At 34.2% G+C, this 19,256-nt stretch overlaps 1 protein-coding gene across 2 annotated transcripts in view; it reads left to right on the forward strand.

Annotated features, from left to right (window-relative positions):
- The window catches only part of LOC753239 (WD repeat-containing and planar cell polarity effector protein fritz homolog), a 37,187-nt gene extending 23,897 nt beyond the window's left edge, over positions 1–13,290 (forward strand). For both annotated transcript variants that reach the window (XM_030998978.1, XM_030998977.1), the window contains exons 21-26: positions 5,235–5,298; positions 8,215–8,320; positions 9,125–9,305; positions 10,144–10,251; positions 10,749–10,858; positions 12,900–13,290. In XM_030998978.1, coding sequence (XP_030854838.1) covers positions 5,235–5,298; positions 8,215–8,320; positions 9,125–9,305; positions 10,144–10,251; positions 10,749–10,858; positions 12,900–13,024 — 694 coding nt within the window. In that variant the 3' untranslated portion in view covers positions 13,025–13,290. The remainder of the gene's footprint in view (positions 1–5,234; positions 5,299–8,214; positions 8,321–9,124; positions 9,306–10,143; positions 10,252–10,748; positions 10,859–12,899) is intronic.
- Positions 13,291–19,256: the final 5,966 nt, after the last annotated feature.

The raw sequence follows: 19,256 nt of genomic DNA on the forward strand, positions 1-19,256 counted from the left end.
AAAGTCATCAAAACACCTGATGACTTGTTTGATGTTGGGCTAAATGACATCAAATACGAAGATTTCAAACTCTCCATAATGTAAATGACTTATAAATATGATGAGCAACAAATGTTTTATTATTTAAATGGAACAGATTACAGAATGAGTCATCTGTAATTCAATCACATAATGTTAGCCCTCATTTATTTGATAATACATTATCAGAGCAAATGTTACATTCATTCTGTATTTCACATGTTAATATCAGATCTCTTAGTAAGAACTTTGATAATCTAAATTTGTTATATGAAGATACATTAAAAACAAAATTTGATATAATTGCCTTATCAGAAGTGTGGAATGTTTCAAACAAAGGTATTTTAGGTTTAAATGATTATGTCCTTGAGGTAAAGTGTAGAACAGGTGGAACAAGGGGTGGAGGAGTTGGAGCTTACATTCACTCTTCATTGAAATATGTTATTCTTGACCATGAAGTCACTCACACAGAAAGTCTCTGGTTAGAAACTGACCTGAATGGTAGGAAAATTACTGTAGGTATTATTTATCGTAAGCCCAATACTAGGCGCATTTATACTGTCAAATACCTCATTTTGAAAAGTCGCGATGTTTCGTGCACCCGGTTACACTTGTGCTGAAACATCACCGACGGAGCTGTTCAGCGATGTTTTGGCGTGTTTCGGTTGGTAATGCGCATGTGCAGTCTTCCCGACCTTTGACCCCGGCCTGCTATAAGATTTTTAGCGCGCGCAATTTCCAGCTAGCGCTATAGCTAGCTAAATAGCGATACATCCCATGCGCATGCATGCGATATGTTTTGTTTATCTCGCGTGTAGTATTTGAGGCAAGAGTGGATAAGTTACGAAGTACGGACTACGGCTGCTGATTCAGTTTTCCCAAATTCAATCGAAATCTAGTAGTAAAAACGATATGGGAAGGTTAAGAAAATCATCGTTGTTAATTGGAATTATGAGAATTCGCCGACGTCGTAGGGAAAGTGATCGTCGTGCTCGTTTTTTTAGGTACTTTATGAGGCGACAGCAAGAGCTCACCAACCTCATTTTGACCCTCGTTCTTCTGTACCCACAGACGATGGAAATGCTATAAATATCACACGGGAAGAACGTGGTTTAAAAGAGCGCGGGTAACAATCCGGAAGTGCCGCAAGTCACGTGCCTAACATCGCGATGTTACAACTGCGAGCGGTTATACTTGCCAAACACGCCAAAACACGCCAAAACACGCCAAAACACGCCAAAAGATCACACTTCGTTTTGGAATGTTTGGGGCTTGGCATGTCTGCCGGTAAAGCGTAGTTGCCCTTGGTAACATCGCGGCCAGGCTCCGGTTTGGCATTTTTTGGCGTGTTTGGATGACAGTGTAACTGCCCCTACTGATATTGATCAATTTCAAAACTCCTTGCTGGTAACATTAGAAAGATTGAAAATTGATAAAGCAAATGTAGTTTTACTTGGAGATTTTAACATTAATGTACTACACAAGGAAGGAATAGATATGAAAGCAGAACAATTTTTAACTTCTTTACAATGTTTGGGTATGCAGCAACTAATCACTTCACCAACAAGAGTAACTAAAACAACTTCCTCTCTTATTGACCATGTGTACACTAATGTAACAATTTCTTCTATTCATGCTGGAGTTATAGAAACTGATATATCAGATCATTTCCCTATCTTTGTTGCATTTGAGCATCTTAAAAAGGCAAGTAAAACAAGCCACAAAAAGTCTGTGTTTCGTACCTTCAGAAATTATGATATTAATAAATTCCATGATGATCTAGGTAAAATTGATTGGAACAATGTAAGTGGTTGTACAAAATTAAATGAGTCATACTCTGTATTTTACGACTTGTTTACGCAAGTCTGTGACAAGCATGCACCAATTATATCATCAACTTCGAAGAACCTAAAAAAGGGGGAAAATGCTGGGAGAAAACCATGGATGACTAATGCTATTTTAAAATCAGTCAAGAAGAAGCACAAGTTGTATTATAAACTAAAGGCATCAAATTTCCAACAGAAAGGCGAGGAAGAATACAAGAGGTATAGAAATGTTCTAACTACAGTTCTACGAAATGCAAAGAGACAATATTATAGTAACCTCTTCTTCATTAATAAGAATGATAGTCGTAAAACGTGGAGAACAATTAACGAGTTGTTGAGTGGTGGAAATGTCAAAAATAAAGTGACCAATGTAGAGAAATTATTAAGCTCAGGTGGTGAAGAAAATAGAGTGATAACTTCTGACAATGAAATAGCTAACGAATTTAACAACTTTTTTGTAAACATAGGTCCAAAGCTGGCAAAGGAAATACCACCAGTGAATTCTGACTTTACAGAGTATTTAGGATATAGAACAGAAAAATCACTATTTTTAAAACCAATAACTGAGAATGAATTGAAATGCCACTTACAGACTTTAGATACAAAAAAAGCATGTGGCTATGATAATTTGCGGGCAATATTGTTGAGGGATGCTGCCCTATACATTTCAAGCTCATTAACATATATTTTCAATCTTTCCATAGAAAGAGGTAAATTTCCAGACGCACTGAAAGTAGCAAAAGTGACACCCATTTATAAAAAGGGGCGAAAAGATCTAGCTGGTAATTACAGACCTATTTCAGTTTTACCTATACTGGGTAAAATCTTTGAGAAAATAATAAATAATCGTGTAATTGACTATTTGGAAGCAAATAATATCTTGTTTCAACACCAGTATGGTTTCCGTAAGAAACATAGCACTAAGTTATCTTTGATTAATCTTGCAAATACATTATTGAAATACTTTGATGAAGGAAGAACAACGGTTGGCATCTTTATTGACTTTCAAAAGGCATTTGATACTATAAACCACAGCATTCTCCTCAAAAAATTGTCACACTATGGAATACGTGGGTTAGCCTTGCAATGGTTTGAAGATTATTTGTGTAAACGATCACAGTTTATACAATATAAAGACAAAATGTCTTTGAAATTGAATATAACATGTGGTGTCCCTCAAGGCTCCGTTCTTGGACCAACATTATTTTTACTATATATAAATGACTTACCTAACTCCACAAACTTTTTCAATTTCAGATTATTTGCTGATGACTCAAATCTTTTTCATACTTTTAATCCTAGACAAAAAGAAATTGATTTAGAAATTGTAAGTGAAAATTTAATGAAGGTGCAGGAATGGTGTAATGCAAATGAAGTCACAATTAACTTACAGAAAACAAACTATATGATTATGAAATCCAAAGGTAGATCAATAGACAAAAAGGGATCTGTGAGACTATCAAGATCAGATATTAAAGAGGTATCTGTTGCATCATTTGTAGGAATTGAAATTGATTGTCACCTTTCATGGAAAGAACATATTCATACAATAAACAAATGCATAAGAAAGAAAGTAGGTATTCTGTTTAAACTGAGACATTTTGTTCCCAAGAATATACTTGTGTTATTATATAAGGCTTTTATACAGCCTCACCTCTCTTATGGAGTAGAAGTATGGGGGAGCACTTACAAAAGTAATCTAAATTGTATATATTTAAGTCAAAAATGGCAATGAGAGCAATTACATTCAGTCCACTTAGAACAGACTCCAAAGCTCTTTTTCAAAGTCTAAACATTTTAAATATTTTTCAACTTCATGAACTTCTTGTATCAACATTTATGTACGATTTGGTAAAAGGTTTTTTACCACACTCTTTAGTGGATTATTGTCAGATGATACAGCACAGATATGCAACTAGGAGAAAAGAAAGTGGCTTACTGTATCAACCAAAATGTAAGACAAGGCGGGGGCAATTTTGTATTTCGTATGTAGGAACAAAGCTGTGGAATGATCTGCCAGATGAAATAGATTTAAAGCATCAAGGTTATCTTTTCGGAGACATCTTTCCACCTACCTTCAATGTAAATGATGTGGGCTCAATCCCATCCCCTTTGTATTTTCCTTTTATATTACTTGTCTTCCTTTTATATATGTATACACTTCCTTGTTAACGATTATAGCGGCCTTAAGCTTTTACAGGATTTGTGCATGTACGTACATGTGTATGATTATTTTTATTAGCACATCCTTTTCATTTTTATGAACACATTGATGATTTTATTTTTTCAAAGATTTGTCTTCTTTCAATATAATGCTTTAACGCTTTTTTATTGTTATTTTTTCATTTTAGTAAAGAAAAAAAGTTACATGATATTGTATTATTTTGTTGTATATATGTAAATACAAAACAAACAAGTTTTACATTCATATGTAAAAACAAATTAACAGAAAAAATCTTGCCAAAGAATGGAACTAGGCTCGACTAGCACTTGTGCTAACTTCTAGTTCCCATTAACAACTTCACCTAAACACAGTAATATACATATTTACGTATATATCTTTTGTACATTTAATAGTATGCAGATGTATGTCTAAAAAATATCGTTTTAAAACCATTACTGTTCAATCGACATTACTCTTATGTTATGTATACATGTATCATTATTATTTTTTGCATTGTATGATTGTTCATATGTACTGTCATTATTGTGATGTGTTGTTGTTAATAAATTCAAATTCAAATTCAAAGCATATCCTATATTACGTATGTAACAGGAATAGCAGCAATATACATGTTTGGAAACAATTATGCAAAGTTTTTTTATAAATAATCCCAGATCTCATCTGCCTAGAATTATGCTTTCTGGTATCATGCAATCATCTCTGGACTACTCATCAGCTTATGTTATTAGATAATATTATGATAACCCTACAAATAAATCTACTCATCATATTTTAAACTAACTTATACTTTGGGACCAGACAGATATTTTATTCATCACAATCTAGTAATGACGTATATTAAAGGTTACCTACTTGATCTAGTTTTAAACCTCCCACAACATCTTAAGTAAATCTTTTTGTAAGTCATTGCTGATACATGTAGAGAGTTGTAGATGCCCTTTGGAAAAACTTTGTTAAATAATAAGGGAAATCCTTATTTCCATGTTCTATCTGCTGGCATTTGGTGAGAGAATTTTTAAATATTATTTCAATAGTGATAGCCTTAAAACAGATCCCTTTTCAAATCCTAAGGAAAGAACAACTCCAGTTTGTACATTGTAGGTCACATAATGAGATAAAAATGTGAAGTCCAGTAGATGTTAACTGGAAAATTGATGTATTTGTTGTATTAGTAGCTAGTCACAGAAGTGGTTTTCTTGTTACAGATATCAGAGATTTGAAAAGGCCTTTTTGTTAGCTGTTGATCTTCATTCAAGAGACCTGTTTATGGTAAGTACAATTTGAAGTCATTAACAAGTGGATCCAAGTATGAAAATTGGAATCTTCGTCTTAATTGATGTTGGTAAAGTACTAATTTTCCTTTAATTTGATTCGTTTTATTACGATCTATTTTAATGGTTTATATAAAATATTTGAACAATAAAGAGTGCCCATTTTTGTTATATTGTATTGTATTGTATTCGGCACTTTCAAGAAATATAACAATAAAACAATATAATCATGGTAATTACAAAATAAGAATGACAAAAACTATGCAAATACAAATTTTGTAGCAATATTCAGAGTGCAAAAGATGGCGGCCAGGGAAGAAGAGAGCAAACTTAATCACTTTAACCGTAAAGGTCCCTTCGCCCAACCAACTGATGCACTCAGAAGACTGGTAAAAATATAGCATAAGGACAAATAAGAGAGTAACAAATCAAGGATAAACAATAAGAAAATAAAGAAAGGAGAGGCACAAGCAAATGTAATGCCAAGATATAAATTAAGTACACATTATATATAACATATTAGAAAATTCACAATTTCAATAACATAATAGCATGTCTCTCCATAAAATTATTATGTACCGGTCAGGTTGTTCAATATTTTATACCGGGGAGTTTCTTTAACCTAATTAATTGCTATCAAAATATTACATGTATATTAAATAACTTTGAAATTAAATAAAACTATTATCCGGACTTATGTCGCTGAGTGTAGTTAATTCTGGAATTGGGTGTGGCAGACAGTTACTAAGCAACAGTACGCACGTATTGTATTTGCATATGTTCCGCCATCTTTTATATAATTCAAAATTGGATGTATGAGAGGAAAAAGGCCCCAACTCCATGAAAATAGTTTTTCAGTAACAAAGAAAAAAAAATATTACACTAAGCGTAAGCGACAGAATTCATCTTTATACATTATGTATGATCATGTATTCCTGAAGATAAAAACATTCTGTCACCTAAAACTATCTTATAATCTTATTTTTTAACATACTAACTAAACATGTGATGGAGATTATTCCTTCTTTCTCTCATTTATGAAATTGCTTCCCTTGATATGAGTTACTTGAGGGAAATTTTTTTTTGATGTTATTGACCTATTTGAAAATCTTCATTCTACTTACAACAAATTCTTTCACTCTGTTTTTATGTATGATCTTTTTTCTGCAAATATTCATATTTCGTATCCCTTAATTTCACTTATGGTATACTGATGTTATTCTGATTTCTTTTGAAAACAATTTTTATTTTATGATAGACCTATGAGGATGTCTGCATATTAATAAAGGCTTTCAAAAGCTTCAAATCATAGGATTTGCTGTTAATTTTTAATAAGTTAATAAGTATTCCCTTTCCCTATTAATCTAGCCTAGCTACCAGGCCAAGGGAGTCTTTTTAACTCTCATTGTAAATGTTATGTTTGGTTGACCCTTGAGGTAGACTAATAAATCTCATGGACTAAATTATCACAACTGATTGATACACGCCCCAAAACTAAAATAACAACAACAACAAGGATAGATAGAAAGAAAATGAATAGGATAATTTTAATAATTTTAATTTTAATTTTTAATTTTAATAAAAAAAATTAATTCCAGGATCATCTACTATAATTTTCATAGAGAGGGAGAAAACTTATTAGTCTGGTTGCTAGGTTACTGATTGTCTGGCTTTGATTCTTTTTCAAATTTTGTGTTTCTTATACACGCATACGTCATTAGAAGCAAAACAAATTCATGGGAATGAGAGCAATTCTGCTTTGGGAATTGGAGAATAAATTTTAAATTATCCTTAGGATTTAGACAAAATTTACTTCTAGATGAGCTTTAAATTTCCCATTAGTATGTAGTTAAGCAGATAACGTCATTGGTTTAATGGAAATACGGATAGATTAGCATTTGATAAGGTCAGTGCCATCAGACTTGGCAGCTTGGCCAGTGTTTAACCCTTAAAATTTTATTGTTACTTTATGGAGGCTTAGAGAGATGTGTGTTAAAACAAGAATATATCATATTAACCCGGAGGTAACGGTAAACTTTTGGTGCTATTTCCAATTAATCTAAAGCATGAATTATATCAAATAAAACATGAACCATCCAGAAATTCTAAATTTTTTATGAAAAGAATTGCATATGTGTGTTCATGTAATTATATAAAATTCACTTTATGTGAATATATTAAAACAAATATCAATGTAGAAAACAAAGAAATAGAAAATACAAATTTTGCTTAAAACACACATTACATTTTTCTTGAAGACTTTCCATAATTTTTTTTTAATGGTTGACAAGAATAGTTTTGTATACCAAAAATATGGTCTTTATACAAAATTAAAAAATAAGAAAATGTGGTCTTTACTGTCACTAAGGTGGGTTCAACCACATAATTTGACTTGAACTGTTAAATCAATTGAACTGAGTATGATTGAACTATATTGCCTCTCTCTCTCTCTCTCTCTCTCTCTCTCTCTCTCTCTCTCTCTCTCTCTCTCTTTCCTCCTCTCCCTCTTTCACTCTCCACATTGTCACTCACTGAATCACCCTCTCTGTATCTCTTTTTTCTCCCTTTATTTTTTCCTATCATTTACTTCCCCTAACCCTTACCTTCCCTCCTCTCTTTGTCTCTCTCTTCCTCTCTCTCTCTCTCCCTTTCTCCCTCTGTTTCACTAATTCTCCCTCCCTTCTCCCATTCTCTCTCTCTCTCTCCCTGTTTACTCTTCCCCCTATCTTTCTCTCTCATTCTTTCTCTAGTCCACAATCTCCTGTTGACATTTTCATTGTCGAAGGATCCCTTCAGGCTGAAAGTCAGGCTAAAGCTAATTAATAAAGAGTTATCTTGAATATTCTTGTTTGCCCATAAACTTGTGTGAGTCTACCTACTTGTGGCAATAAATATGTTACCATAATCTTTACAGGATATTCACCACCTTGCCATTGACAAAGGAGAAATGGCTTTAGCAAATGTAGCCAAGCAGAAGGCTGAGGAAATTGAGCTGGAGATGCCCTCAACATCAGGAACAGGTCAGTGCACTGATGAAAATGATGAAGATGGTAGTGGTGGTGGTAGTGATGATAATGGTGATGAGGATGATAGGGACAATGATGATGATAATGATGATGGTTGCGAGGATAATTGGGATGGTGATGACGATCATGATGATTTTCAGGGGCCCTCTTTGGCCAGTAAGAATGGTAAAAAGGTCAAAAGAAGTTATACAATGAACCGAATTGCATGCGTGAAGTGGTTTGAAGCTTTGCTATTTTGAAAGTATCATTACATCCTGTGAGTGAGGCATCCCAGCAAAATAGTGTGAAGTCTCTGGATATTTTAAGGAAGGCCTCTCTTAATGATGGTAACAATGATCTTGTTGATGATGATGAAAGTGGTACGAAGATAATAATGATGAGGATTAATGTTGAGGTGAAAAAGTGATAATATTAATTATTTAGACCAATGGTTATACAATTATTTAAATTCTGAACTTTCCCTATTTTCTATCTAACATAATGTTGAAAGGATACTTCTTTGGTTCAGTTCAGTTCAGTTCAGTCTTTATTTTCATTTTTAATAAAAACAACATACATAAAGTATATAAACACCAGAGCATCATCAATAGAAAAACATCAATAGAAAAACAATACAAATCACTTACACAAAACAAGTAGTTAAGTATAAAAATTTGCCAAAGTAAACTTAGTAAAGCCATTGGAGAACAGGAAATAATAAATTTTCTTCTCAAAAAAGATATTTTCTGCACAGATAGATGGAAGGGAAGGGAAGGGAATTCTAATCTTCATATTTCATTCCAACAATTTTTAATTCAGATGACTACGATTCTGAGGATTCCCTGAGTGAAGACGATGTAACTGATGGCTCGTATTCAACTGGAGAAGAAAGGCATGAACATGAAAGAAATAGAGATGAAAGGAGGAGGGATGACACAGATGTCAAAGGATCTCTCAGAGTAGCTGAACCTTTGGGACATCTTCCCCAACCTGTGATGAGGTAGTGTCAAACTATTTATTTCGCCTGCATAGAACAACACGATCAATCAGCTCAATTTTCAACCAATTCAGCCATGTTTTGTTTTGATTTTGTTGTGTATTAGAAATAGTTCTGCGATAACACAAGAACCGATAGATGGATTCACGCCAAACTTGGGTCGTGTCTGTATCTTACAGAGCCAATGGACTGAATATATTTTTGGGTCAGGAGGTCAAAGGTCACAGGGGTCATTATGTACCGTTATGCAAAAATAGCTTGTGATCACAATTTCATTAGAACCGATTGACGGATTACCAGCAAACTCAAGACATGTATGTTTCTTGCTGAGACAATGAACTGATAAGATGTTGGGGTCATGAGGTCAAAGGTCAAATGTCATGGGTGCTCATTATGTATGCAAAAATAGCTTGTGAACCCATTATCATTAGAACTGACGAATGGATTACTATCAAACTCAGGACATGTATATATCTATCAGAGCCAATGAACTGATTAGATTTTAGGGTCATGATGGCAAAGATCAAATGGTCATACGCTTGTAATCATGATATTCTGAGAACCTGTTAATGGATTACAATCAAACTTGAATTTTAAAATTGCTTCTCTTTTGGTTTGTTAAATCGCTCTATGGCGGAGGCATCATTTTCGACTGCGCGCAGTCAAAGTTCCATCGAGTTATTGTTATTATCATTGTCATTATGAATTTGAAATCATTTATCAGCATCATCATCATCATCATCATCATCATCATCATCATCATCATCATCATCATCATCTTCATCATCGATATTGTTCCCAACGCAATTCAATAAATTGTTAAAACCTTCTCTTTTCACAGCGGATCATCTGATCAGGGTCATGTCCCAGCTAAAACTAGAAAGTCCAGGAAGGATGTTGATGCTTGGCACAGAGCAGAGGAAAGAATTGATGAAGCTTACAGACATGGGTATGAACACCATGATGTACTTTCTCATATTTGCACAAGAGTCAACGTATTAATCGAGACAAAGATGTCATGACTGAAAGCAATGTAATACTATATGTAGTCTGGTTCATGATCTTTTAGCACCCCCTAGTGTAGGTTAGCAGTAAATAAAGTTCTCCCTATCTAATTAGAATGTTGAGAGTGCAATTTTTATCTTTAAAAATCTTTAGAAATATGAAATTAATGTTATTTTGAGAGATTTCATTATTTTTCTATTAATTGAATCATTACTCCTTTTTGTGTGAATAAAAAGTGCAAGATTTGGAATATCTATAACCTGAATGGTAAATGGATGTTTATAACCAGTACAATGTACATTTTAAAGATTGGCTCTATCTTGATCATTTGTAACGGTAAAAACAAAAAACAGATGTTGGATAGATATTATATGTATGCTGCCAAAAGCAGATACTATAGCTAATGTTATAGCTTTTGATCCCTATTTGTCCTTGATACAGTGATGATGTGGATGAGAGCTTGTTGAGTGGAGCTAGCGGGCTAGCTGCCATTCCAGGAGATATTTACACCAGAGTGCTAACAGACAACCCATTTGGATGGGACACATCTAGTGAGTATATAAACTTCATGTGAGAAAGAAGAAAAAAAATGTTGTTGTTGTATATTGTTGTATTATGGAACGCATTCAGACTCATCAGCAGTTAAAGGGCCACTCTAACCCAACTAACGTAGCCTTTTAAAACATGAATACACCTCTACTTATTTATATTCCAGCCTCTGATATTTCAGAAAATCTCTATATTGACCAAAAATGATAATCACCATCCATTTTTCAATTAATATCATAGTTTAGAGACTTTTACCGGTAAATGCCTAAATCACCTTCCTTTTCACCGGAGAGGCTCCTGCAGTGATGTCATACGCTATTATAAGATGGGTAGAAGAATCCCTGCAATCTGATTGGTCAATTACTGTGTAGTTAATTTTACTGGATGCACGCGATATTTGGAATCGATACCACTGATATCCCTTTATTTTATTTTTTTTTAAATAATTCTTATAATTTTTGTTTTCTTCTATAATTTTTTTGTTTTTGTGTGTGTATGTGTGTGTAAATAGTTACAATTATTTGTTTTTCTTGGGGGTTTTTTTCTTATAAATTTTTATTTTATTTTTCTTTTCAGTATTTTTTTTCTTTTTTCTTTTTTCTTTTTTATAAAGAGTATATTACCATGGCACTAACAATTGATAAGTTTCATGAAATCATGCTTTCTGGTAATTACCGGAGGCATGGGTATGACAAAATCATGCGTCCGGTAATTACCAGAAAGCATGATTTTGCCATGCACCCGTTAAATCTGTAAAATAACAGATTTTTTGTATTTTTGACAATTTTTTTGGGGCCCCATTTTACACAACAGATGATGCACAGGTTTAATTTGTGGGTCGGTGAAATTGTGTGCACGCAGTACCTCCAAACTGTAATAAGCGAGTTCATAATGACACTCTGCGCAAAATTGGTTTACCACTGGTTCAGTTTGCTGAAATAGGGTCTAGCATCCACCCAGGGTAGGGTCAGGTGGACCAAATTAATTGTCCATATTTCAAGGTATCATAAAGGGACAGTGAATATAAATAATTGAATATATAGGAATAATATCAATAGTTCATAGCTAGAATAAGTCTTGTGTCTAATAATAGTTGCAATTCATACAGTGCATTTTGCACTAGATACAAAGGGCTTTGACATGCTATCCACGAGTTAGTGCTCAGTTTAGGGATTCATGAAATGTTGGGAATCCTGAAAACAAAAACAACATCAGGATTAAAGGCCCACTGCACTACTTGTAGCTACTTGCGCCCTCTATATAACAAACAATGCCTAATCGGTGACCATTGGTCCCCCATGATCCTCTTTTTCTTATGTTAACTGAGAGCTGAATTGCAGGGCATTCTAATCCCTCCTGTAAACTACGGCAGATAAGCTTTAAAGTGATCCTGTAAGTGTGTCTTATTATCGTCACAAGGAAATTGAATTGAATCTTACTTATTGATATTTTAATCCAGTAGATTGTATATAATTTTCAAGAAGTGTATTCAATTAGAGCGGATTACTTGATGATGTATGTGGCTGGAAGGGAAAATCCCTTTACTCAACAATGACGTTGTTGAGCTAATACCCCTTTTACAGTTTTTAAAAAGAAGAAAATATGCAGATAACTGTTTCAAACTACTTCAAATCAACTGCTGCAGCGAAATTGAATGAGATGAGCATAGTTTGCTTCACGTATCTGTATCTAAACATCACTCAGATCAGATCAGTGAGTATGCATAGGGTCCATTGCTTATCACTACTTGATTACTGGTATAAAATCAAAATTGCCCTTGCCATTTTTTGTCCTGTAAATTTTGCTGTGGCATTAAAAAAAAAAAAAAAAGGTAAACCATGTCATGTCTGGGCCCCGTCTTATATAGAGCTGCGATTGATCCAAATCAATCGCAAGTCCTCCAATCAATCACAAGTTTGCAGTCTCCTATCTAATCGCAAAGAAGTTATGATTGATATCAACTCTTTGTAAGACTGGGCCCTGGATGGGGATATAGACCTCAACAAATATCGAAGCTTATAATATTTTGTTGTTGTTGTATAGATGGTGGAGGATCGTCTGCTAGCCATCCCAGCAGAGGAGCCGGTCATGATGTGGAGGAAGGACAGGAAGAAGCAGAAGTGGAGGAAACAACAACTCTGAAAGTGGTCCACTTTGGAATGGTTTGACCAGAAAAAGGACTGGATATGTCAATAAACTATCTCGACATGAATGGTGATCTGTAGCATCCATTTTCTGAACAGCTTGAAGGAGCAGGGAGAAACAAGATGAATGAAATAATACACCTCTCATTGCATACATAGAGAGATGATTCAGGACAAAGAACTATATATCTAGGATTAATAATAATATTCAGCTTTTATATAGCGCTTAATACATCTCGGACGTCTCTAAGCGCTTTACAGATATACCATTACTCCAGTCATTGGATTCAGTGCTTGCCCGCACACAATGTGTGCACAATCTCCAGTCCCTGGGGAGCATTCCAGCCAGGCGTTACTCGACGCTCAAAAACTGTTTGACCAACAATGGTAGTCGCATCCTACCGGGTACCCATTTTAACACCTGGGTGGAGAGTAGCAAGTGTAGGTTAATATCTTGCCAAAGGATATTAGTGCAGTGTCGGGATTCGAACCCTCGACCTTCGCATCTACAGTCCAGCGCCTTAAACCACTCGACCACGACAGTCCCACAGGATTGCAGGATGGAGTGGGAGAAGGACTCATCAACTGAGAGCCAGAGTGGTGTTCACCTTCTACTATAACACAGAGTTAATGCCCTTCTGGCATTCAACATACAAAACATATTTCCTTGTTGCTGTGGCTGTAGAGAAAGAAGAAGTTGTCAACATTTGAACTCTTGACAAATCTACGTGCAAGCTGGCTATTAGGGAAAACAGTTTGACCAGATTGGTATGCAGTGACTGACATACTTGTATTTATTGACATTATGGTTTGATGAAGGTAAATAACAGTAAGAGCTACTATAAGATGAAAGAGAGGTTGTTACCTAGGAGGTTTTCCACACAAAATTTAAGTTTGTGTGGGGGGGGGGGTGCATGGGAGGGTACTGAGGACACTCATTAGAATCTTAGCTTCACTTTTAAGAACACTCGCACAAACAAGGACGTCCTCGGTTTGAGAACCCTGTAAATTGTATAAAATGTTTGGCCTTTTCATATAAGGGTATATTTATTTATTAGAACTTTACCTTCACTTTTAAGAACGCTTGCAAAAACAAGGACGTCCTCGGTTTGAGAATCCTGTAAATTGTATGAAATGATTGGTCTTTTCATATAGGGGTACATTTATTTAGGTCCTCTGTTTGCATACAAAAAAGTAGGTCTTCGGTTATGAAGGAAATTTCCAGATTTTCCTGGGTTATGTGTGTCCTTCAATATGCAATAACAACTTGATGTATATTATGAGTTCTCGATTTACACCACAAACCTGTGTGTGAGTGTGGGCCCCTTTTTGTCTCGCCTGCGTAGCAAAAAGCGAGACATAGGCGCCGCTTTTCCGGTGACGACGGCGGCGACGGCGACGGCGACGGCGACGGCGACGGCGTCAACATCAAAAACTTAACCTAAGGTTAAGTTTTTGAATTTTTGGTATAATTTTTAAAGTATAAGTTCTTAGTCACTGAAACTTTGACTTTAGGGTAATCAAGTATCCCCAATCATGTGAGTAGAATTTCAGATCACAAAGTCAAGGTCAAAGGTCATTTCAGGTCAACAGACTTGGACTATGTTGTAGCATCATCATCGAAAACTTAACCTAAGGTTAAGTTTTTGAATTTTTGATATAATTTTGAAAGTATAAGTTCTTAGTCAATGAAACTTGGACTATAGGGTTATCAAGTCTCCCCAATCATATGAGTAGAATTTCAGGTCACTAAGTTAAGGTCAAAGGCCATTTAAGGTCAACAAATTAGACTTTGTTGTGGCATCAACATTAAGATTTTCAAAATGCTTCTTCTTCGTTATTTTTCAACCGATTTTGATTCTGATTGTTTCATATGATAGGGCTAGGAGGGGATTTAAAATTTCTACACAGAATCGTGAAATTCATTATCTATGCTAATTTATGCAAATTTATTCGAAATCACAAAAAAGGCTTCTTCTCCTTCATTTCTCGACCGATTTTGATTTGGTTTGCTTTATATCGTAGAGCTAACTTTGGTACACTAAACTTCTACACAGAATTTTGAAATTGTTCTCCATTAATTAATTATGGTAATTTATGCAAATTTATTCCAAAAATAACAAAAATTGCTTCTTTTCCCTCATTTCTTGACCGATTTTGCCTTATCTGGTAGAGCTAAATTTGGAACAATAAACTTCTACACAGAATTGTGAGATTTTGCTCCATTGATTATTTATGGTACTTTATGCAAATGAAATGAAATTATGTCCCTTCCAGGGCATCAAATTTCTATTTTTTGACCAGTTCAAAAGTGTACCACATAAAATTTACGATATTTGTTGTTGTGAGATGCGGATGAGCGCTACGTCATTGACGTTCTGGTTTATCATATTAAATTGCGTTATGCAGGCGAGACCGCCGAGAGCGTTTCCCTTGTTGAATGTTTGAATAAACAAACTTTGAATACTAATTACTTTACCCTTTACTTCTTTTACCGGTACATTAAGTTACTCACTTGGCTACTGCTAGTAGCAGTTTACATGTTTTCAGGTCCATGTATTCTTCATTTTATATAATTTGGTTAAAGCTTCCTGTGTTTGTGTTTGTGTTTGTATAATGATCCGTACTATGTGTAAAGTTAATGTCCAGTTCAATTTTTTTTTAAACACCCCGTTAACAGTCTGAGTAAACATCTCATCAAATTTCTTTTTACATGATATGCATAATGTGTATTGGGCTAAACATCTACATACCAGTAAAATTGAAATCTAAATACATTCTAAATAATTTGAAAAGGCATTTTATAAGGTAATGGGGCTTCACTGGGTGCAGACAATTCTTCCAAGTAATGTTTGGAAAGATATTTGATTCGTATTCAGATAATGTGTGGACATGTTGATAGAAGCCAGTGTTCCAAGTCGAAGGTGACCTGTATAATCATTGATGTCAGAAGCCAGAGAGAAGTAAGTCTCTATTGTTATCTGCATAGCTGTAGCTGTTATGCAATTGACTCACATGAATGATGAATGTCAGATATTTCACAATATGCTACCATGAAACCTTTCTGTTTAGATCATGTATTAAACATGATTATGGCATACTGTAATAATAACATAAACATTGTATTTTGAAAGGTTATCTTTCATATTTGTCATGATTATTGGTATTTTGTTATGTATATTGCTATACAATAATGTATTTCCACTGTACAAATGCACTATTTGTAATGATTGACTAGATTCTGTAAATAAAGATTTTATATGAAAATATACTATGAAGCAGTTCATTGTCACTCGTTAGCTTTTGAAAATAAGTTGAAGTTTATTATTAGTAATACAAGGAATTAAGTGTCTGCATATGCATCTTGGCAACTTGGTGAACTATACTCCATTTCTTGTTGCTGTGTGTGTAGATGAGCAAAATGGGAGAGAGAGAGAGAGAGGGGGGGGGAGCTGGGTTTTGAGGGAGGAATGGAGGGGGAGAGAGAGATGGGGGAAGGGAAATGAAATGAGAGACTTGATGCATGGCTGGTCGTCAACGAAACGGAGTTCAGTCTTTTGTCAACTCTGTTTGTTGCTACGGCCAGCAACCGGTGAAAACAAATTTGCTTAATCAAATTATGGAAATACAAGCATTAATTTAGACAAACAGAACTTTGTTATTCCTGATTAATGTGTCGTAATTATGAAAGGGCAGAAAATGAACTTTCTAGAAATGTGATTTTCTCTTTGAAATTCAGATACCGCCCGCCAAATGACTTTTTGGTTTCCTCTCTTCTTCAAGTTGTTTGTAATCGCTCATGCGTGAAATATGCGTCATATGAGTTGCATCAAATGAAAGAGGAGAATTTAAGCTTTACAAATATGTGTCATTTATTAGTTATAATTGTGATTAAGTTAAGATTAAACATCGATAATTCTCGATTTCGTTTTTTCTGGGACGCACTGTCTAGGCGACACAGTTCTCAAACTGATCATCTCACCAAAAACTTTCGCTCGACAAAGGTGTGATGGTCTTACATCTTGGATACGCAGGGAATAACATCAACCAATCTAAACGAGTCTTATATGGTTGGAAAGATAACATTTATTGAAAAATGAATTTCTCAAACTAAAAATTAGAAGAAGGCAGTATGCCAGATTGTGACATGGTAATAAAGCTCTGTTGCCCGACCCGTTGATTTTACACAGAAAACGAGCTGAAAAACAGTAAATTGAATACTTTTACAAACAAAACGCGATAGTAAAAAATAATGAAATTGTATTTTGTTTGCTTTACCCGAAAGATCATAGTCTTTGTCGTATGAACTAGTCAAACTAGGCAAAATATGTGGTACTTTTAGCAGAATGAAGATGGATGTACTAGTGAAAAAAGATGTGTTTTTCACGGAATTCTTCATAGAACATTTTTGGTAATAATCAAGCACTATTCAGTGACCCAAACGTTTTGATATGTTGTCATATTGAGTCATTTTGAGAGCAATAATTTAGATTAACATTGCTATTATGATATTCTTCATGTGAAAATAAAAAGAATCAGAAATCCCAACTACAGTTTTTCAACTTAAATACCAGAATTCCATATTATCTTTAACACCAAATGGTCAATAAACATTTACAAAAAAAATCTATCTTAACATCTAATTAAAGTTTGCTGATCTATATTAAACAAAGTTATTTCTATTGAAAAAAAAACAAAGACTTCTCATCAATCCGTAACCCTTTGAAAATATTTTGTCCATGTATTTCTAATTAACCATAAGATATTCCTTTGTTTTGTTTTATAATAAGGTATTTTGACGGGAGTACTTAGACATGGCAAATACATGTCTTTTATTCTGACCTGAAGACCCTCCTAATTTCCCTGCAGGCAACTTAATTTCAGAAGTATTAGAGCGAAATCTACAAGTGGAAGAAAAAAAATAAAAGAAGAACAAAAGAAAATGTAATTCTCATTATCTGAAGCCTGTTGTTTCATAAATCATCAAGTGATTTTAAGATAGAGAAATCATTTTAATATACATCAATCGCAGAATATATTGATATTAAGTGTTTTGATCTACATATTGACATTATTATATAATAAAACTAAAAAGGGGGAAAGGTGCATGGATTAAAGTGACGGATTCAAGGTTGTCAGCGGAAAGATGATTGTTTTTTTCAACCCCTGGAAGCATAGGCATTTTATTGTAGAACGTGACAAACTTTCGATTTCAAGGGACCCCGTTTTTTTTTTTTATAGAACATTATCATGATATTTGTGTAGATTTATAGCAATTTGATAAGTTATTTACAATACATTTTTCATGTAAAGTGTTAATTGACTTTCTTAGAAGGGCCCCAAAATATACGGGTCAATGCTGACAGCCCCCCCCCCCCCCCCCCCCCCCCCCAGTGTTGCCAACTGACAAGCACCATCTGCATCACCCCCTCACCAAATGCTATTTAGTATTTAGTAAAAATCTATCTTAACATCTAATTAAAGTTTGCTCGTTCGTTCGTGTCTCCTTAGATCAAGATAATTATGTAAAGTTCCTTAATTAAAAGTAAATTAAATTAAATTAAATTCATCCATCGCCCGATTGCTGCAAAGTTTGCTGATCTATATTAGACAAAGTTATTTCTATTGAAAAAAAAAACGAAGACTTCTCATCAATCCGTAACCCTTTAAAAATATTTTGTCCATGTATTTCTAATTAACCATAAGATATTCCTTTGTTTTGTTTTATAATAAGGTATTTTGACGGGAGTACTTAGACATGGCAAATACATGTCTTTTATTCTGACCTGATGACCCTCCTAATTTCCCTGCAGGCAACTTAATTTCAGAAGTATTAGAGCGAAATCTACAAGTGGAAGAAAAAAAATAAAAGAAGAACAAAAGAAAATGTAATTCTCATTATCTGAAGCCTGTTGTTTCATAAATCATCAAGTGATTTTAAGATAGAGAAATCATTTTAATATACATCAATCGCAGAATATATTGATATTAGGTGTTTTGATCTACATATTGACATTATTATATAATAAAACTAAAAAGGGGGAAAGGTGCATGGATTAAAGTGACGGATTCAAGGTTGTCAGCGGAAAGATGATTGTTTTTTTCAACCCCTGGAAGCATAGGCATTTTATTGTAGAACGTGACAAACTTTCGATTTCAAGGGACCCCGTTTTTTTTTTTATAGAACATTATCATGAATTTTGTGTAGATTTATAGCAATTTGATAAGTTATTTACAATACATTTTTCATGTAAAG

The sequence above is a fragment of the Strongylocentrotus purpuratus genome, unplaced genomic scaffold (assembly GCF_000002235.5).
Source record: "Strongylocentrotus purpuratus isolate Spur 01 unplaced genomic scaffold, Spur_5.0 spur5_scaffold_5, whole genome shotgun sequence".
NCBI classification, from domain to species: Eukaryota; Metazoa; Echinodermata; class Echinoidea; order Camarodonta; family Strongylocentrotidae; genus Strongylocentrotus; species Strongylocentrotus purpuratus.